Source organism: Oryzias latipes, chromosome 20, assembly GCF_002234675.1.
Source record: "Oryzias latipes chromosome 20, ASM223467v1".
NCBI lineage: Eukaryota > Metazoa > Chordata > Actinopteri > Beloniformes > Adrianichthyidae > Oryzias > Oryzias latipes.
The window spans coordinates 10,999,893-11,022,818 of NC_019878.2; the positions used below are offsets into that span (position 1 = coordinate 10,999,893).

At 38.3% G+C, this 22,926-nt stretch overlaps 1 protein-coding gene across 1 annotated transcript in view; it reads right to left on the reverse strand.

Moving 5' to 3' along the window:
• Positions 1-20,767, reverse strand: part of olfm3 (olfactomedin 3) — a 35,331-nt gene extending 14,564 nt beyond the window's left edge. Inside the window, exon 1 of the mRNA XM_004080929.4 lies at positions 20,553-20,767. Coding sequence (XP_004080977.1) covers positions 20,553-20,621 — 69 coding nt within the window. The 5' untranslated portion in view covers positions 20,622-20,767. The remainder of the gene's footprint in view (positions 1-20,552) is intronic.
• Between the last annotated feature and the right edge of the window lie 2,159 nt (positions 20,768-22,926).

Consider the following 22,926-nt stretch of genomic DNA (forward strand, 5'->3'; position numbering starts at 1 on the left):
TTTTAGCGGTATCAGTCTGTTTTTATATGTGTTGCAAACAAGGTTGGAAGTTACAGGTATAGTGAATAAGCTAACATGGCTAACGCTTCTAACATGGCTAATATGTAGTGGTGTCAGACTGTGGCTATGTCCAAATTCCCACCCTAACCCCTGACTACTAAAAAACTATATAGTGCAGGACAATTTAGTGCACTGGATTTTTTTTGTAAATGGCGAATATGACTTCACTGATTTCACGAAGTTGAAATCCAACTGAAATGAGCGTTTTGCAACGACCTATAATCCACTGAGTTCTGAAGATGAAAACGTTGATGCTTTACTAAAAAAATCATTTCAAATACAATTTTGCAAAAATTGTTCAAATGCGATGCATTGTGGTCTATATTTCCCAATCTAGTGAGCATTGATGCATCTCTAGGGCAGTTGATTTTGGATTTGTAGATTCAGACACAACTACAAAATGGCGAACGCACTACATGGTGCACTATAAGTAGTGAAGAAATTTGGCCATCTTTCTTTTGTGTTGCTAACAAGTTCAGGAGTTGACGTAGCTACAGTGACGTTTGTTTAAGCATCATCAGTTTTTTTATGTGTTTCAAGCAAGGTCAGGAGTTACAGGTAGTGCGAATACACTAACATGGCTTGCGTGTAGCGTGTTGCAAACAAGTTCTAGATTTACTGTGAACGCCATTAATAAAGTCTGACTGACAGACAGACTTATTTCTGCCTCTTTTGTGTCGCTTAATGTGCCTAGTAGCGCCTTACAATATGACATATGTTTAAATTTAGACCATTCTTTGATGATGCGCTCTCCGTCATCAGAAAAATGCCACAAGAATACAACTTTAATAAAAGCATAAAATACCAAAGCATAAACAAAACAAAAATAAACAAAAGAAGTTCACCTTGTTGTTTCTTTTTTCATTTGTCTATCCAACAGGAAATCTTCCAAAACACCTTGTTTAATTTTTAACTCTGGCTTTTTAAAGAGTATCGCTGGAGCAAGGCTGCAATGGCTTCACAGAGCTGCATGCCAAAATCCCATCATTAATCATCCTTACAAAACAACATCCAGCAGCTCAAAGACCTCCCCAGTCACCCAACAGAGTTCTGCCCTCTGCAACAGCATCAGAAGTATGTGCAAAGAGATTCCCAACAGTGGTCACACACACAGAACTGCACACATGCCAAAGCATTCCCGCCTCCTCTTCTAGTTGTTATTCCTCATCTCTTGGTTTTTCTTTGCCAAGGTTTGACTCGTGGGTCTTTAAAAGACGACACGGCAATCATCAATATTTTGGTAGTGGGGTTGCCAAGTTATAAAAAGGCAAGAGGGGAGAAAGCTCACCAAAGTGAATGATTCAGTGTGGTTCTCTCATGGAATAGACAGAGAGATGACACTTGACAAAGGGGATATTTGTCTCTTTACAAACAGAAAATGTCTTTATGGTTTGTGACTAAGCCAATAACCAGATGCTACGTTCACACCAGATACAGAAATGCGCGCTCAAGCAACCACTTTTAATCAAAAGTCAATGCATATATGGTCAATTGCCCATATATGCATGTTTCAGGCTTCGAAAATCAAAATGAAGCTGGACCATTTTGATTTTCAACAAGATTTTAAGAAATGTTTAAATCAAAAGTGGGTCACATTGTCTTTGTTTATTTACAGTGTGCTTTATTTTGAAGGTTTCAAACAGGATTTGATCGTGTTTGTGCTAGTTTAACAATCACAAGTCTTACAATCTTGAAACAACAAACAAGATGAACTGTATGTAACTGTCAAGCTAAGTTCACACCATCCATGTGACGTATTGCAGTCCTGAACGTATAGCTCATGGTGTTCACACTAGGAAAGCTGGGAGAGGCTTCTCCTTTTTCTTCTTTTACTCTTTACTAGCGCACATCCGCCACCTACAGATGGAAGAGGCTTGGTGCAAAATGGCGACATGGTGCAAACCTTGTAAATATTGCTTCAGGTTTTTCCTTTCACACTTTCACACCTCTACTCCGAACACAAACCGTGATTATTAATTTCTCCTCCAAGATCAATTTAAATTGTTGGCACTTATGTGAATTAAAGGGGAACGCCATCCAGCACTTCGAAATGCGAGTGTCTGATTGGTCAAAGTTTGACCTGAGTAACAGCCTAATTATTTTAGTTTTTTTAATCATCCTTTTGTTTGTGTCTAAAGGTTTGAAGATGATGCTCAAAAGAGAAAAGATTCTCACTATCAAACAGGTGTCATCTGAAAGGGTTTCTTCTTCTTCTTCTTCTTCTATCGTAACTGCCTGGGATTGGACAAGCTTACCTCACATGACTGATTATAAGACGATCATCGCCTCATTACTTTTGTCGTTACACACATGACCAGTCTCATTCCCATTTCTTATTCATATAACACTTTTACCCACCAATCTAATTGAACTCTAAATTAGCCCCCTCTTCTGCCGCGCTGCAGTCAAGAGTGACATTTACAATCCTTTGTGCTGCTCATCAGACGGACGCCTAATGAACAGTGACAGGAAAAGAAGCACTGCTGTGATCATTTGACCGCGATAATAATGCACATTTTGTGCGTTAATATCCAGCATAGCACCTCGTGTGAAGTATTGTTTGACTTTAAGTGCTTTCTAAAAGGTTTCCCTTTAATTAGATATTAGTGTGAGCATTGGTTTCAAACTGATGCTCCACTGTGAAATCAGAAAACGTGACATCGATGACACCTTATGTGAGGTCAATAGGTTTAATAAAAATCAACTTTAACATTAAGAAAAACAGCAAAAACAACTTTTTAGATGCTTTAGGAGATGATTGATGCCTGTGTGGAACCAAAGAAAAAAAAATTGTATCTGAAAAAAAGAAGAAACAAATAATCAGGAAGAAAACGAACAGATGGAGCATGTGGTGTCAATGTCTACGTATTGCCTGAGCTCCCTTTGGACACCTGAAATGCTGCATTCCTCATATTTTATTTTCTGACAGAAAACAAACACCGCCTGTCTCAACTTTTCTCATTATTGGAGAAGCGTTTTGATGCAAAGCTAGAAGTTCATCTAGTTGAAAGATTGACTTGAACCTAATCTTCCAATTTTGCACTGCATTCACTGAAGAAGTTATTTTTACTTAAGTCATATTTACAAAAGTTTAAGCATATTTTCAGTCCTAATTTCTGTTTAGTTGCTGTGATAAAACTAAGAGGTATAACAAAACAAAGAACTTCATGGTTTGGGATGAATAAGATGAAAATAACGGACAAAGCATGTGGTCATGTATTCCATTGGTTTGTAAAAAGGTCATTTTCAGAGAGTAGTAAAGCCTTAATCACAACTGCCCTTGCAGGTGGATACGGCGGTCTGCGGGTAAAAAAAGTGCAGACCTGTATGGAGCATTTAGGTGGCCCACACGAGATATCAAGGTCGTAGAGCACTTGATAAGACTGTAGAGTGATAATGTTCATGCTTATTTTTTTAAAACGGGCATGCTGCAGGTGACAGGTTGTAGAGTGTTGACCAACACATACTGTGTAAGTGTGAAATAGTTGAGTATGTATTTCCACCCCCCTCCAAATCCTGCGCACTTTTCAATGAGCTGAGTAGTTTGTGTCAGCATCCTACCGACATCCTGCAGAAACTTCACCTCCACACCCCATGCATGCAGCATTTGCACACTGTCAGAAAGGGGTCAGTTTGTGCACTTCAATAATGACTAGAGCGTTGCATAAGGACTACGACAGCATCATCCTTACATAATAAGTGCAAGTATTCAGACTGGAAAAGTTTATTACTCCGGATCCAGTCTGCTTTATTTGGTCTGGATCAAACCCTGTACCTTGCATTTGGTCTGTATTCAGACTGCTGTCTACCGGACATTACTGATCCGAACTAACGCTTGTAAGCAAAAGGATGTGACTAAAGATCTCTTCAGTCATTGGCCAGGAATTACGAGGGTGGGCCAAAGCAACTATAGGCAGAAATTATGAAAGTCTTGCACTTTACAATCCTTGTCAGGATACATGTAGTTCACTTATTCAAAGTTGGTCAGCAAAATTTAAAGTTTGAATGTCTGTATCAGCACCACATACAACACATTTTATTGCTACTTTGGTATAGCAGAGGCATGGTGCAAGGCAGGTACTGATGAGATGGCGGCTATGAAGGTACGCTGATAAGTATCAATGACATATAGATTGTCCGGAAAACAGTGTGCAAAGCAAAGTGAATAACGTTAGTTGTTTTAATGAGTCTACATTCATCAGACCACATTTTAATGAGTTGCTGTTACATCGCTACTCTACGTCTGTCCGCGCCTTTTCCTACTCTGTTTACATCACGTGACAACTGGGAACAGTAGCCGTTTTGGTCCAGTTGTTCCACTCCAAGCACAGAGCCTATTCAGACTGAGGAAACTCAGAGCGAACCGGAGCTCAATCCGATTAGAAACAAACCAAGACCACCTCGAAAGATGGGTCAAAGAGTAGTTCCTGGTCCTGGACCAGGGTCTGGTTGGGTGTATTTGGCCTTTGTGCAGTGTGTTAGTGTGTTGCGCAATGGAACCAAACAGTAGGTATGTTTATTCTTATTGGACTGTTTGACTTTTGCATTTTAGTTGACTCCTCTTATGTTCACTATATGAAGATAAAAGGAGTTAAGAATGGTGTAATGTGCAATAATGATTTCTGAAATGTTTTAATATTAATCAATAAGCTATTGATTTTATTTACTTGATCTGCAAGGTGTAGCAATATTTCCTGGTTTGATGTGATAATGTGTTCTAATAATAATGCTATTATATTGGTTACCGTTACTGATTACTGAAGTCATGAATAAATGTTTTCTGAAGATAATCAATCAACAATTAGCACTAAATCAGTGTTAATTCTCTATTGTTTTGACCACAATGCTTGAAATCAATCAATCAACCAATCAATCATTGACGGTGCGGAACATAGGATACTTTTGTATCATCAAAAACAATCCACAAGAATATGTTTGAATCACCAAAACCACGATTTATATCAGAGTGGGTCTTTAGGACCAGACAGTGAATGAAAAAAATCTATGCTGTCATAAAGGAAGAAGTTATTACCACCAAAGGATCTGCTCCACTCTGATAAAATTATTATTTTATCAGATTATTAAAAAAAACAAGTTTTTGTTCATTTTCACATTTCGTAAAAATACCAACTGACTGAAAAGTAGTTGCACAATATGCAAAATTTCTTCATTAGTACCAGCTTGTGTGTGCATGATTATGCCCTTTGGCGTCTTTTGACTACTTTCCGTAATTATTCTTGAACAAATTATTGCATTGGTGACAACAACCGGCTCCCACCACAGTTCTTATTCCAGACACAAGTCCTGTGTGCTCCAAGCTGTGGAAATGACGACCTGACTTTCCTAATCACGGATAACTCAATAAAAAATAAATGCAAATCAACATCGCACCTACAAGGCATGAACAATAATCCTAATGAATGTCTCCCAGTGTAAAATATGATTGAGGCAAATCACAGCACACAGATATCTCTCCAATTACACACTTAAGTAAATTTTGTTGTTTGTAATTCAGCTATCAACAGGTATTTCTCCTTCAAATACATGATCTCGCCGTTACGTTTGTCCTACAAAATTTCTTTGTTTGGCAGAAGGAGTGAAGGTTGGAGATGATGAGGGGCTGAAGGTGAATGGTTCAGGCGATGAAGGAACAGGGGCAAGAGGGTGGGAGGCAATAAATGATGTCGGGGACCGTCTCAAATCCCATCTTTTGTCCTTAACTGCGACAGTGAGAAATTAACCACTTGAGTCCAAAATGATGTTACCAGACATTTTCCGTCATGCCACACAACTAAACTCGGTTAAATTTAGACCGTATTTTTATTATCCACCATTGCATCTAAAATTACCACAAAAAAAACACACACACACACAAACTCTTCTGATTTAGAGCTTAATAGATCTGTTTTCCTCTGAAAAGCAAAACCTCTTCTAGTCAATACAGCATATCTGATGTCTGCGGCTGAATGAATTGCCGACCTTCCACATGCAGCCTTGGTCTCTTGATATCATTTTTTTCCCAGGGGTTTTCGTGATGGGTCATTCGATTTGCCTCGCTGCAGCAATATCAGTCAGTCGGTCTGAGAATCACCACAGGTGAGAGGCTCGGGATAAAGAAATTAAAAGACTTTCAACGGCGGTGGCAAAAATCAATCTGTTATAATATGGCTTGGATAAAAAGAGAAAGCTGACCCAGCTCCCTGAGCTGCATCAAAGAGGCCCCCAAATAGTTGGATTTTGATAAGTCATCATTTCTGTTGGAGGAAAATATGGAGCTATGGCTGGATCGATGGCCTCCTCCCTCACTGTGCTGACTCATAAAAAAAAGAATGGTGACAGCTTGGAAATAACTCACTCGATCTCGTGCTTTTACTTTACTCTTTGTCATGTCTTATCCAGCAAACAGCTGATATGTTAACTATGCTAGACTTTAATTGGTTGTTTTTATCAATCTGTTGTTTGGATCTATTTTAAAAGCGGTGGTCTTTTAAATTTGATTATGCCGTTTTTAGCCAAAAACCTATTTCGTTTTCAAGGACAATTTATGCAGAGCAGCAGGAGTTCACTAGACATTCGTGTCAGAGTTGTGGGCGGGACGGTTGGTGTGGAGTAACCCCACCCCCTTTGCCCTCCCTGTTGCTGCGAGCTTTCTGTCTCCACTCTATTCTGCGTCTGAATGACGCAGATTTCAGCGATACTTCTTTGTCTCCGTAACACAGTTTGATGATCAATCAAATTCTCAGCCATGTTTGTTTCAGATGGCGCTCCTTCTTCTGCATTGCTGTCAGTAGGAAATAGTGAGACACACATCTACAGCGCCCTATAGCGGTTGTTAGTGGGAAACCACCGCTAAAGGGGCAACCAGTTGTTAGTAAGAAAAAAACAAATATCAACTATTGATGATAAGGGTGAGCCAAACTTGTTGTTTAACCGACATGCTGCCTGCTTCGATTAAATGACTTAGGTAAATGGTGTTTACTAATATAGCGCTTTTTCTACCTACAAGGCCCAAAGCGCTTTACAGTCACAGACCCATTCACCCAGTCACACACACATTCACACACACATTCACACACTGGTGGCAGTGTGGATGTCCACCTTGATAACATTAATATATCATCATTATTATTATAATGTTATTATAAGAAACAGCTGTCACTTAAATTAGCCTAATTTTTGTAATGATATAAAAACCGGAAATTAAAGTAAAAAATTTTTTATGGTGGAAAACGTAAATCAATCATCAGCATTTAGGGCTCACCTATTTTCAGCAGGTCAAAAAAACGACGCGCTGGGCTCACCCAAAAGCATCAATATGTGATACGGAGGGGGGTCCTATGTGTCCATATATAACGTGTTGGGGTGAGAACGTGTTGGTTTTTATTAAAAATACCCCCCCCCCCCTTCCCCTCTCTGTGGCTGAGAGCTTTCTGTTTACATGCTCTCCTGCTATGTTACAGCCCCAACCTAACATTAGCGGTGTAACAAAAATGGTGAACAATACTAGAGAGCCAGATACCAGGAAAACAAAGACGTACAAGTCGTCTACAAATGGAGGCATCAAAATGGAGTGAAAGAGGAACCTTGTGGTCTGCCTATTGTACTAGCGATATCACAACTGCCACATTTTTTCGATTTACAACAATTTAAATTTAACAAATACTCACAAATGCAATCATTTTAAGCCTAATTCTCTATATATGTACTCCATCATCACAAAATGCAACAAGAACATGTTAATAACACAAAAAATACAATTTTTATTGAAGTAAGGCTTTAAAAAGAAGTTCCTAAATAGTAAAGTATGAGATGGCAGCAAAGCAAAATCTTACAGCACAATAACGATGCTGTCCTGCCCACCAAAAGACAGGGACCTAAACAGATGCTATTTTCTCTGTCATCAATCAAGCTGTCCAAATAAAAAGCCACCAGAGAATTGGAGGCAAGTGAAGTAGAATGTGCCTGTCGACACTGTAACTGATGTTTAAACCTCCACAAAGGAGTTTTGGGTCTAATGGTAGGAAGGGGAGATGATTGGAACCAGTTTTGCTAATAGAGAGATATGCACCAGCAGTGCCGAAAAGTTCCTGAGACGCACCAACAAAGACATACAGGGCGGAAATGTAAAAGACGACACAGCTGAAAGGAAAGTCATCCTCTTTGACAGATGTGACTGTAGTAAAAGGGCATGCAGGGAGATTAATTTTCAAGAGGCGTGCCACCTTCTTGCCTTTTCTGACCCCAGCGAGAGAAGATTGAATAGATAATTCTGCGGGACCTCGGCACATTCTGCCCCAGAAAAGGCTCTGAATGAGCAGCCGCCACCGCCGCATTATCTCGTTCACACCCTCCCGCCTCCTCTCTGGGGTGTGCTTCAATGAGCGTTCGGCCTGAACAGGACGTCATGTCAGTCATGAGCACCCTGGGGGATGATAATGAAACAGCCATTAAACATTATCCATGAAGTGAAGAAGTCGTTAGCTCCGGGACTCACCCAATGGCACATGCAAACACATGCAGAATATGAAGCAGCTTCAGCACGCTGCAACTTAACAGCGATGGGCATCTTTGGGCCCTCTAGCACTATTGGTATGTCTCAGACTTCAAACATTCAATTTTCTTAGTTTTAAACAACAATTTAACTTCTGGATTGGAGCTGCTTTAAAAACTAAACTGAGTTTAGATCAGTTCACCAAGTGGACACTAGGTGGCTTGTTACTTGGGATGGTTGATATTTTGGCGCCAATATCAGTATCGGCCGATATTTCCATAATTTTAGTTTATCGGTATTGAAAAGATCAAATAAATCCAGCAATATATGCCACTGAGATTTTTTTCTTACTTTCACCGCTGGTTACAGGAGGAGAAAGGCATTGTTTACTTCTGTTTACAGTCATACGCAGTAATTGTTCTAATTATTTTTAGGTACATTTAGTTGTGACAGGGATACATATTTTTCCTAATAGATCCCTGGCATTATGAAGCTTTTATGTTTAATAGTCAGTAAATGGTGTAACTGTTTTCGGATATATTTTCAAAGTTTTCAAGTGATACTTGTTCCTAAGACAACACTTGCTGTAAGTTAAAAATATCCAGTACATTGTGATTGTCTCCTCCATGCCATGTCTCCTGTCTAAATTGCGTTCAATTTACTAAATCTACAGAAGTCTTTGGTGACGATCAGATCTTTTTTCTCATTCTAAAACTCTGGACTTATTTTTCTACAAAGGTTTGAACTTTGAGAGTGTAAACAAGTATGAAAGTGTGAAAATGTTCATGTCAGTCTAAGAAGTGTATATGAGGGGTTTTACAGCCATAAAACGTTTATTTTTCCACCTCGCAGATTTCCCCTATTGCAGATTACTTTTAGTATGTAACCCTAGTGATAAACAAGGGAACCCTGGAGAGCCATTATGTAGCCCATAAGAACCCATGGTGACACCAGGTTAACAGAAAAACATCAGAAATATGCTCTATGATCCACTTGGTTTGTTGGATGTTCTGTGAATTTTATTTTTTCAATGAAAAACTGGTCTGGGTTCTAATGAGTAAAAGGAGATTTTTTTACATAAATATGTAAAATTGGGATTCAAGACTTGTCAAAAAAATCTGTTGAGTTTTAAAGAATCGAAAGAGTGGAAGATGGAAGCAACCATTCTTAAAGATGAAGACGGGTGGTAAATTTTTCAAAATAAGATACTCTTTTCAACTTTTGTCTATATCTTTTTACAGATTAAATGTTCTAGTTTGTCAAAATATAAACTGATCTGGAAATAACTTCTTCAACATTTGGTGTTTTATAAGTTAAAGTTCCATCTCTCATTTAAATCTATTGTAAAAATTTTCCCAGCGTTCCCTTTGAAATTGCCGTTTTTGTCCAAAAATTATAAAATCCTGTCATTTTCTAGGACATAGTTTCTGCAGAGCAGCAGTAGTTCATTGGGTATTCACCTCTGAGCTGTGGGCAGGGCTATTAGAGCGGAGCAAGTCTCCCCCACTTCCCATCATCCAACTGTTTACACGCTCTCCTTCTAGCTTACAGCTCATCCCACCCCAACCTAACAATACCAGTGCAGCAGAGGAAAGAAATTCTCAGAAATGCAATTTTAAGCTCAATTTTCTATAAATCATGAGAAAAATGCCACAAGAACATGGTAAAAATACGGAATACATCATTCTCTTCGGAGTTTGTCTTAAATGTTAGACCAGTGTTTTTAAAAACTTTTTTGAGTGACGGCTCACTTTAACCTTGACAAAAATCCAGCGGCACACCAGCATCCAAAAAAAAAAAAAAGGACAAACTCATAGTCTACATTGATCTACAGTCCCTCCACAATCTCACATGCATTTTTGTGATAATTGTGGCAGAAAAAGCTGGAAGCTGCAGCTGTTTTTTCTAAAAGATGTCATAAAAGTTAAGTTAGAAGATTTAAAAACTGATTGATGTGTGTTCGTTGTGGTTTCAAGACGTTAAGAGGAGATACCCATTGTGCACCGAGACGCTGCCACTTTAACCCAATGCATCATAGGAGATGTAGTGCAAACAGCCGCCAAACGCAGAAAGACTCGCGTCTCTGAGCTTCATTGTTTTGTTCACTTTTTCCACGGTCTGATACCGGATTCTGTGGAAAGCTACACGGATAAAGACGAGCTTTAGCTCGTATTTTTGTTGGGACTGAGCGACTTTGAGCTAAATCAGGACAAGGAAGTGAAGACTTTAACCACTTCTGATTGGTCAGACTGATGACGTGTGATTAAGCCTTCAAGAATGATTGGCGGGGACAGTTAAAGGGGCGGGACTTTTCAGAAAACAGCTTTAGTTGCCGCTAAATCGCGGTACCTTCATTCTGTTCAAAATGTCTTTAATAGAATCAAATGAACACAAAGAAAAAAGTATTTTATGATCTTTCATATTCCTAATTTCTCAGTGTTTTATCAGGGCCTGTTTGGATGAACAAAGAGCTGATATCCTGGAGATGGAAAATGTTCTCAAATGAGTTAATGAGGGCAATTCATTTCCAACGGCACACTTGACCATCTCTGGTTGAAAAACAATGTGTTAGACATACAAACAGTCACATTTGTAAGGTAAGATTTGTATCTTTAGACTTGAAGTATTTTTTTAACTTTAAATTATTTTAATTTTTATATTTTCTGTATATAAAGTCTTCAACAATAAAATGTTCATCTTGAATTCAGGGAGTAACACTTATTCTTCGTTTAGGGAGCGGTTGTGGAGTTTGATCACATCAAATCTGTCTCATCTGCATGCAGATGTTCAGGCAACCGCTTCAACATTTTGAAAAGTCAGAGCATGCTCATTAAAGCTGCAAAAGGAAGAACATGGCTGCCATGTCTGCCGTACGGAATCTGCAAAAAACGCAGCCCCGATCCCGCTTCACACCGTGTTGAAGAAAAGGTCATTCACCTGAGTACTTCATGCTCTTTCATGTTCTTTGAAATGCCTGCTTCTAATTATGCTCTGCAGTAGGATTCAGTAAGATGTGACAGCAGCAAAGTCAAATCTACAATTCCACGCTCCTGTTAAGAAAAAAATATCACTCCTAAAAACTGATCTTTAAAGTTGCAAAGGAAATGCATGCTTGGTAGAAAAACATATTCTTTTTGGTGTGTAAAATCTCCAGTAAAATGATTCCAGCGGGGATCTCAGCATTCAGAATGTTCACTTTGAATTGTGTTCATTAAGGTCATCTGAAGTAGGGAGACAATTGATTTTCTTATAACAGCCTCCTTTTTTTAAAACGGTACCACAAGTCCTGTGTTAGATTGTTGTCACGTTCATGTCCACTCCAGCTCTACATCAGTGAATTAAGCCACTGGGAACGCTTTTAAAATAGATCAAAAGATGATCAGAGTAGGACTTCAAACTCTTATTTCCTGTTCACTTTTAATTACTGATTATTAATGAAGGTCTTGAAAGACTTTAACCAAATTAATTTCCTTTTGTTTCAGATGTTTTCATCTTGTAGCTACTAAAAATTAAAAACTTCTCCATTTATCTTGTTTCATTGGTTTAAATGAGTTTGCTCTCCTAAACATTACAACCGAGTTTATTCAAAATGTCTAAGTTCTCCTTTCATTGTATATAGCATAACCTTTTTTGCCATGTTTTCAAAAGTTCATCACAACAGTTTGGTTTATTGCAAATTTGGTTGCTGGCAAATGTAGTTTTGAGCAGTCACATCCAATACTAATCTGCAATAAACAGCAAACAGAGTCACTTTGGGACTTGTTGCACCGAGTTCACCTCTAACTGCATTATTAACCCGTTAACCACAGAGATGTCGCAGGTGACACCTAAGTAACAGACTCTCTGTGACGTACTGTAACTCCTTGACCTTTTACTTGATCGCATGAGCTGATCCTGTTGTGGAAAACCGTTCTTGTCTAGTCCACAGGCCTGTTAAACCCTTGATTACAGTAGGTGATCAAGCTGTGGGTACTTCCACTGCCTTATTCACATGAACCCGTACGAGTGCTGCAGGTTTTTGGGTCGTCCACGTCCAATGAGGGTCATAGATAGTATGGGCTTGCTCTTAAATGGAACACAGGTGTGTCTTGCAATTCCCTTGAGGCTCGTACGGCCACCTTAACCCTTGTTCTATCTTAGATGACCCCACCCTTACATTGACGTGTTCTCCCTACCATGACGAAGGTGGATAAAGGTGGGAAAGATTTCATGTAATCCATGGACACCAGTGAAGATCACAAATAAATGAAGAAAAAAGGTTCAGTGCACTGTCTAGTGGGTCTAGATGACCCAACTCCCAATGGTAAAGTGCCTAGGATAGCACAAGGGTTACAGGAGGTCATGAAAATGGAATGTGCGATTGTTGAGCCTGTGGTAAGTGCCTCTTGAAGTATTCGTAAGGATAATGTAAGTTGCACGCATTTATCACTTATGACGGTGATGCTGTCATACAATTCCCTTGCGCCACACACTAGTCATTGGTAAGGTGCACAAACAGGCTCCTTACCTTACCGTTCACTATAAGTTCCCAAAGGTTGTTCACACAAACTACCCTTTGATTGTCTATCCAAAAGACCCAAAAGAAGTGGACACATCACTTGAAACTGCCCTAGCGGGCCCCTTGTGCAAGGGTCAAAGCATTGAAGACAATAAAAATCAAAACGACATGCCTGTGTCTCGCCTACTTCACCCTTACGGGTTATATAAGTGTTCACTATGACCTGTCACCTGCAGCATGCCTGTAGAAAAAAAAGTGCATGGTCATTTTCAGACCTTGTTATTTCTACATGTTCTGTACAGATTTGGCCATTTTTCCCCCTTACTCACCCATAAGGGCAGTTTCTCTTCCATCCAATGGAGTATTAAAAAAGCAGTAAAGCATGCAAATTTATTGCAGCACTACAATAAAGGTTTGTTTAAGACTAAATGAACCTACAACATTTCTTGAAAACATAAAAAAGTTTGCACAAACACAAGTTGTGCGATCATGATATCTACTGATTTACAACCTTACTAAGAAAACGGGGAGCTGGGAGCAATATAACTGCCTTTCCTGCGGCAAACACAGTCATCAAGATTCAAACAAACCCTTTCTATCTGCTGTTATTCCGTCTGTCCATTATTATGAAGAACTGGAACCTTTTTTATAAGATTAGGTTAAAAAATTAGTAGTTAGGGTTTAAAAATGTACAGGGTTTGTGTACGCTTTACAAGAACAACTTTCTACACAAAAAAACAGGCCATAAGTTGTCAAATTTCACAATTGCTACCCTGAGAAATTCACAGTTAAAGTTCTTTTGTGTTCACTGGAAAAGAATAGGATCCTTGACAAGTTGATTACATTTCATTATTACCCAGAAATGGAAATACTTGGAGTTCTGTTAATGCAGTAAAATGATGGAAAGCAAGAAAATGCTCATCTCCAGTCAGCCCTATTCACCTCATCAGGTGATGTGTGTCCGATATTGAAACCACTTGTGCTGTAATTACAGTAATCATAATGGGGAAGAGTGAGAAGGAGAGGCATAACTTTGCCCCTGGTAATTTCAACATCATGTCTGGTTTCTCGTAATTATGCTAAGACATTATTTAACAAGCAGACTATCGTCAGGGGAGAACAATAGGACTCAAACGATGGAAAGTTGTTTCAAAGCTGTTAAATCTAAGGAAGCAGAGTTTTATTTACATTCACTGTAGACATACTTCCATCAGTGTGTTATGCAAGTTTTTCAAATGAAAATGGTCGAGGTATTGACTTTTCTGAACACTTAGGTCTACTTTTTGATGCAGAGTTGCTGACAGTTTGGCTCTTTTCCTAACCACCTATTTTTTTATTTAGTCTCTACAAAAAATATGTGGTTAGTAAAATAAAAACAATTTGTTTGTTATGTGCTACGCTGGAATCGTTACCCATGTTAGCATATTTGCAATACTGATAACCTTGTTCGCAAATTTGCTTCGATATGAGTAAACACAACCAAAAAATAAACCATATATAAGATGATCCCTGTTTTATTACACAACTCAAGTTAAGTAAAATAATTTATACGTTGCTGTTCATATATGTGCGTCTTAACACAAGTATCTTTTTTTTTTCATGCCGCCTTCAGCAAATTTCATTGATATCCACCAAACACTTAGATTAACCCCTTCTTAAAGATAAAGGTGAAAATATTTTGCAAAAAACAGAAAATACCATACTAATGCCAACATTTTTCCCGTTTCTAACATTTTTTTTAGCCCTGATCATACTTTATTGCTTATTTTTAAATTTTTTACTTTTAATTTGTGATCAAAGTCTTATCAAGCATGTACATCTCTCCAACTGAAGCCAAACACGGTGTAAGCTGGTAAAGCCGGTCCATGGTTTATCAAACATGGACGTAGTGTTTGGGTACACTTGATGCCTGCCACCTACTCACTGTGGCTTAGAAAGAGTGCAAGTGCCTACACAGAGCTCCATCCCACTGCTGCTGCAACTGCATCCTCAAGAGAGAATGCACAGACTTTACACGGAAGCTCTACGCTTTCTGAAGTATCACAAAATTCATGGAATTTACTCATTTGAATGATATTTAACTACAAAAAGTATTAGTAAACAAAGAGATTCATGTCAATCTCTCATAAATAAACCTCTTAGAGGATCCCCTTTTGGAATCTTATTGTATTCAATAATTAAGGAAAACAAAATGTGTTTTGCTAATTTTCTTTTTTGTTTGTTTTTGCAAAATTTTTGTATAGTTTTCGTTTTAGTTTTTTGTGTGTTTTTCATAGTACTTTTTAAATATATTTTTGTGCAAATTTTTTGTGTGTTTTCGTGCTAATTTTATTAAAATATTTTTGTGGTAATTTTTCCATGTGTGTTTTTCATGCTAATGTCTTTGTATATTTCATATTAGTTTTTTGTGTGTGTTTTTCAAGATTATGTTATTTTGTGTTTTTCATGCAAAATAAAAAAAAAAATTCATGCTAAATGTTTTGTATTTGATTTTCATGCCAAGTCTTTGTGTGTTTTTCGTTTTCATTTTTAAAAAATATTCTTCGTGCTAATTTTTTGAGTGTGTTTTTTGGTCACATTTTTTTAGAACTGCAAAAGCAATGAACAAAAAACAGGCTGGATATCATCTAGACCCCACAAGACAGTGCTCTGAACCTCATTTCTTTAATGATTTGTGATCTTCACTGGTGTCCATGGATTACATGAAATCCTCTTCATCTTTACCCACCTTTGTCATGTTAGGTAGAACACGTCAATGTAAGGGTGGAGTAATAGGATAACAAAAAGGGATACCGCTTCCATATTTTTTCCATACAAATATGCTCCCATTGTGAGACCCTTATCTCATTAGCATGTTACAAGGTTTCATTGAAAAACACATATTACATGATTCATTTTTTCTGCCTTGTAGTTCATCATAATTCCACTAGGGGCAGTAGAATAACTTTTCCTGGTCATTTCAAAATGTCTGCCTCCATGAAATCTTAAAAACGATTTTTGAAGTTTTGCTAATTTAAAAAAAAAGTTATGGTGAGAATAACTCATCTATAATTATTCATATTTTCAAAATGACTACTTGCTGTACTGAAAATATGCAAAATGTGTTGATAATTTAATAATACAATTGCACTGTGTTAAAAGTGTGATGATTACATTTGAGAAAGTGGCTGAAAGAGTTTTTTTTCTGTAAACACTTAATACCTTTAACATTGTTGTGAGCAAAACCGTTCCAAATAACCCAACGTATCACAACTGATATTATCTATATTTCATTAAAAGATGATATTGCAATCCTTTATGGAGGATTTCATCACAGGGATAAAAAAACATTTGCATTTTTGTCATTTTTTGATATAGTGGTCCATCATAGCAAGTGCTTCAGTTTAGTAATTTAGAAGAATTTTAAAGAAAGTTTTAAAACATTACACTACACCACACTAAACTACACAAAAAATACATCAATAAGTAGAATCCCTGCAAGACTTTGGCACCTTTACAGGTCAAAGGGCAAACATGGGAGTAGCATTTAATTACTATGGTTAGCTAAAACACATACAACCACAAACCAGTCTGCAATAGGCTTGTGTGGGCTTCAAAAGAAGAAAAGGCTTTTTAGGAGGAAAAACTGTTGCCTTGTCTGTATACTACAATCAACACCAGAGTTAAGTTGGGCTTTAGAGAATTTTACGCCATAGTTTCCTATGTTAATTGTTCATCGTGATCCTTCGAAAGGTCAAAGTTCTGCTGAATGTTGACCTTGCAAAGGTAGGTAGTGTTGGCTAGGGAAAAGGAGCTGCAAAGTCATATTCATGTTCTCCGCAGAAAAGTATTCCAGCTGTTTTTATTTTTTTCTTCGAATGCTTTGTGTAAAAAGCAATTTTGCTAGCTCAATGCCTGCCAGCTCTGAGAAAGGAACCACTTCAGAAGAAAAACAAATGTTTGCAAGTCAGAAACGGTCCAAGACAAATTAAAGATTTGCATGCAGTCCGCTCCTTTTTTCTTTCTTTCATAAAAGCTTTAAAAAAAAGGGATAAAAATGGAATTCTGCTCTCTTGTGCTCTCTTAAGAGAAGGACAAGTGTTTGCTACCTGCACGGAAACCATTTGGAACAAAATAACAGGCAGCAAATGACTTTTAGTCACTTTATATCTCATGTCCTTTGGAGATACGGACACTCCCGGCATTTTAACATGTGTCATATGTGCAGTCTTGAAAACACGTATAGCCCATGGCGTTCACACGGGACCAGCATGGAGACGCTTCTCCATCTTTTTCTTATTCTACTGTTTACTAGCGCATGTCCACTACAGTTGGAAGAGGCTTGGTGCGAAATGTCAAAGTGGTGTAAATCTTGTACATACATGAAAGACTTGGTATCATATAATAGCGGACAGGTACAAACCACAGTTATTAGTTTCTCCTCCATGATTAATTTTTTTACGGTTGGCCATTTCTGTGAATTAAAAGGGACGCCATCCATCTGTCACCACCAAATCCAAGTCTCTGATTGGTCAAAGTTCAACCTGGTTAACTTTCAACATGCATTGAAACGCTGTGCGTTTGGTATTCAGACCTCAAAAAATGGTCATAAAAACTTGTGTAGGTACGCAATAATGTGAGAGTTTTGAACGTAGGAGCCCAAAAAGTGAATTTAGATGAACTTTTCACAGGAAGTTCATTGGTAAAGGTTCAACCTGGTTTTAACTGGCAATGCACACTCTATGGCCGCGCATTTTGTACTTAAAGCCCGAAAATGGTCATAGAAACTTGTGTAGCATGTCAGTGCGAGATTCATGAACGTTGAAATCCAAAACCTGCCTTTACATGGACCTTTCACTGGAGGTGGTGGCTTAATACGTGCTTTGCAGAGAGTGGCGTGAATGTAGCTTAACACGTGCCTTCCCGTCAACGTTGACTCCTTTTCTGGGGGTTAAGCGTTGCTGAGGAATGAGCGTGAAGGCGAAGGGATGAGTGTTGACAAAGACATATCTGTTCAACGTTCACATAAATAAAACCAATCTTAAAAAAGGCTTTTTCTTGCACAAATTGCTGCCATTTCTTTGTGTGTGTGTGACTGCTAAGGAAAAGGCTGCTGAATCTTAAACAGGCAGTCGTTCCTCCAGTCTGACGCCAGGCTCCCCAAGTCTATTAAGATTGTTCTTTTACTTCAATCAATATGTATTCCAGGTGCAGAATATTATGTGTAATAATAAAACACAAATTCCAGTCATAATTTTAATCATGATCAGAGTAACACGGCGCCTCTGGCAGCCGGTGTGTAATTACCCGGCTGGAACAGACCATAAGGGAAAACCGCACAATGTAAATATTTCACTTTCTCACAAAGGCTCTTTGGGGATCGGTTATGTACACCGCAGAGGTAATAGCTGCCAAACTACATCATGTCTCAGCATGGCAAAGGAAAAAATCCATGCTATTAGCCTCGGCTTTGACTACTTCATCCAGGATCTGGGTTTTAAAAGGTTATCTTGAAGTTGCCACACTGGACCTGTGGGTGGATTGCGGGCGCTTTGCAGGGGCCGGCAGAATCACATAAATTTAAATGTCAGGGGGGGTTAATGACTGCAACCCTGAACAAAGCCTCCCAAACAAGGTCTGACAGCCCGGAGTGACAGCTTCATCATTTCCAGCTCAGAGTAATACCATGAAAGGTTTCTGGGTTTCCATATCATTAAAAAAACAAAACAAAACACCAAACGCCATCAAACAATCGGAATGCAGGCCTTGACGGACATGCTTGTGTTTTTTGACCGCAAAGTTTGTGTTTTTAATGTTTTGATTTAACATTTAGTCCCTGGGAGAGGAATGTTGTTGTCTCTAATGCAAAAAAATGCATGAATTTATTTTAATTTTTGAATACAAACAGACAGATATTCCCAAATTATAGCATATGATGCATAAAATGCAAGTCATGCATGTGAAAAAGGACATAAATCCTTAAAAAAATGAAAGTTTAAGTACTAAAACATAGTTAGGTTTAAAGTAATTAACTTAATAGATTAATCAATTTATATTCCTACGACCCAACCAGATGAATCTTTCTGCAGCAGGTCGTTAATCAAATTGACCCATACTGTTAGAAAATTGCTTATAAATGAAATTAATTATTTCAATATCGGAAAATACCATTTGGATTTAGATTTGAGATTTGTAGATTTATTTTACCAAAAGGCAAAAACGACCACCACAGTGAACAACAGGCATGTGATGGCAACAAAAGTTGATCAAGCCATAATTTCCAGTCCAATGTGTGAATTTAGCAAAGACACGTGACCATACACTGAGGTAGAATGTTCTCATAATGTTCCCTTTGGATTATTTTAATGTAGAAAAACAACAGTAGTCTGAACTTTATGAATCTAACATGTTGATGGATTTGACTTTAATTCATTTACTTGCTTGTTTTACACAAATTTAATTTACACTTGATTATCTGGCAAGAAATACAAGGAATCTGAAAAACTTTACCTGCACTGTTCAGTATCCAGATGTTTATCTCTAAGTCACACTGGTTGAATTTTTGGCTCAAGATCGATTTTAGGTCAGCGAAACAGATCGTTCAGTATGAACCAATATTGACTATGAATCGTATCGTCAAACACAAATTATGATATGAATCCAGTCGTTGTGAAAAGGAGTCGTTACATCCCTTCATTGTGTGCATCCTGCAGCAACGCTCCTCAGAGCTGCTTAGACGATGAGTGTTTCAGCACCAGAGAGTGGACAGCTCCCCAGCATAACTGCATGAGGAAGACAGTGCAGCTCCCTCAGCCTCCTTATTTCTCTGTCAGTCAAAGGCGATGAGGGTTTGTCATGTGAGGCTGTTGCCCTCAGAGCAGCTCAAGGTTAAGGATGAAAACCAGACGGAAATGAATCCGGAATGCTTTAAAAGTTTTGCTAAAAATACCACGGCTGCACAAGAACTTTAGGCGGTCCACAAGTGGATGTCAGATGTCGTTCACGTTCCCTTGAGGGGTCGCCCGGCGAACCAGCTTTCACCAGGTCGCACAGTTGGTTCGGCAGACATTTGTATGCCCTTCCTGACACAACCCTGCATGTTATCCGGGCTGGGGACGGGCACAGGGGAAATCCATGCCTTCAAAATGAGTTAAAAAATCTATGGCACAGAGAACTAAACACACCTTTGAGTCCTTTTTTAGTGGGGTTTTTTTTGTCATATAAAAAAACCTGCAGTACCTGCACACCATCTGCAAAGACCATGTTTTAAATGTGGGGTGGTTCCACCCCATCTTTACCAAGGAGCGTCGCATCTCTGCTGTTGTGCAGATTAAACATTCTTTATCATCAAAGTGTCATTTGAAAGCCTTTTCTTTACATGTGAATGACTGAAATGCCTGTTAGACTTTTAAGTTAAGCACATATAAAAGTTGCCATAATCCCCAACAAACCCGCCGTTCTCCATCACCTGCGCTTTTCTCCAAAACCCCACAGGAAACAAACAGGTGGGAAAAAAAAACTCACCATGGACGGACATAATCCGAAGATGGTGAGAGACAGCACCGGGTACAACAGGCTGGAAGGGACCCGCATGCTGGCGGGCTCACTTTTCTTCCACAAAGTGCGGTTTTCGTGTGGCTCGCTGGATGTTCCGCTCTCACGGCGTGACGCCTCCTCGCGTGGATCCGCAGAGAGAGCGCTCTGACGGCGGCATCACCGCTCCACGGCGCGCCGACTGTGAGGGCAGTGCGGAGGAAGGAGGGGGGCGATAAAAAAAAAGAAAAGTTATGAAGGGAGGACAAATATTTAAATATTTTCAATTCAGTGAGACTGCAGGGGGAGGCGGAACCAAGGCTGTGACATCATTCAGTGGTTATCTCCATCCAGTCTGATGCTCTTTTGTTTAGAAAACCAAGGAGGTAAAGGGAGCACTGGGCATGACAATGAAAAATAATATTCCCCGAAATTCTTAATGTGGTGATACATACTGATAACAAATAAGCAGTTTGTGTTCACTAATTAGCATTTTGCTGTACAAATTATTATTGTATTTTGTGGCCACAAATTAATGAATTTAGAATAGTTTAAAAATTGTTGGTGCTCATTTGTGCCCTTACAAAGCTAAACGATTTGTGTTCAAAATACTTACTATTGATTGAACTTATTTTTATTTATTTATTTTTAAGGTTTAAAAGATTTTTTTATCAACTCCTTCAACTAATTTGTGGTTCTAATCTGCATGCAAAAAATAACAATTTGCGTGCACAAAATGCTAATGTGCATGATACACAACATGCTAATATGAGTGAAAAAACATATTAATTTGCATCCACAACATGCCAATTGTGTGGGAAAAAATGCTAATTTGCATGCACAAAATCCTAATTTGCATGCACAACATGCCAAATATGTGTGAAACAAAATACTAATTTGCATGTACAAAATGCTCATTTGTATTACAAGATACTTATTTGCATGCAAAACATTGTAATTTGTGTGAAAAAACTACTAATTTGCATCCACAACATGCCAATTTGTGTGGGAAAAAATACTAATTTGCATGCACAAAATACCAAATTGCAAGCACAACATGCTAATTTGTGTGCACAGAATGCTAAATTGTTGCCACAAAATACCAATTTGTGCACGCAAAATACTCATGTGTGCACACAACATGCCAATTTGTTCACACAAAGCATAGATTTTTGATCACAAATTCTAATTTGTGCCTAAAAACCACAAATTCTTACTGTAGCCCACTGCCACATTTTGGCCACGAATATTAATTAGAGGGCACAATTGTTTTAGTCTTTTTTTAATTTTATGACCAGGACTCTGTACGAAAGTGATGTTGAATTGAAAGTGCATGAAAAAGAAAAAGGAAATGCTTTTGTGGTTTCCAAAAATAAGACACAAATAGTATTTATTGTTTGATAAAAAAAAAAAAAAAACTCAAAAATGCGCAACATGCATGAGAGGCTGGAGGCTCTTTTCTGGACAAAGTGTCCCATTTATCTGCTGAAAGAATCCTTTCATTTCCACAGAATGATTGCATTGTTCTGGCATATTGATCAGGACCTACAAAAATGTGTGTAATTTGACTGGACAGCCTGATACAAGAGTCAGAAACTGAATGAAATCAGTCCATCAGTCGATCAATCATGACAGGTGATTAAAACCTTGGGATTTGCTTTGGTCCTGTTGATTTCAGCGTGCAGCTCCTGTCACTCGCTTTCATCCATTATCCTGAGATCTTTGGATTTCCCTGTCCTCATCAATGCCATGTGTTTTATTCACTGGTGTGGTAATTACAGAGAGTAATGCTATTGAAGAGGTGATCGGTCCTCCATAACTAAATTTATCATGTTTGTGATTGAACGAATTCTATTAAAAAACAAATACATGAAAGAAAGGTTTTGTTTCTAAGAGACGGAACCGGGCGCCTCTGTGGTAGATCTGTGCGAACGATTTCCAATCTGCAAGATTGTGATGAAGATTTGCTCAAAGCCAGTGCAGATCAAGACTCCCAGCAACACACATCTGTTGAAGACATGGAGGGCATTTGGTTAAAACTACTTCTTTCAGAACATGCAGGAAGGTTGGTAATAAAAATACAATCAATCCTCTTAGAAGAGGTAACAGAGCAGAAACACATCACTTCAATGGGTTTAAAAACTATTTTTTATCGAAATATTGTCTGAAAATTCTTTCACTTTATCATTTATTATACATATATTTTAAAAAATAGAGAACAGATAGTATAGAAAATGTATATGAGTTAAATAAAACAGATTTTTAATCAGCTAAGCCATTGTATCCATACAATTGATGCCTCATTAATGATGATAAGTGATGCATTAGTTACCAAAAATGTTCAGTTCCCTCAAGTTCTACAAAA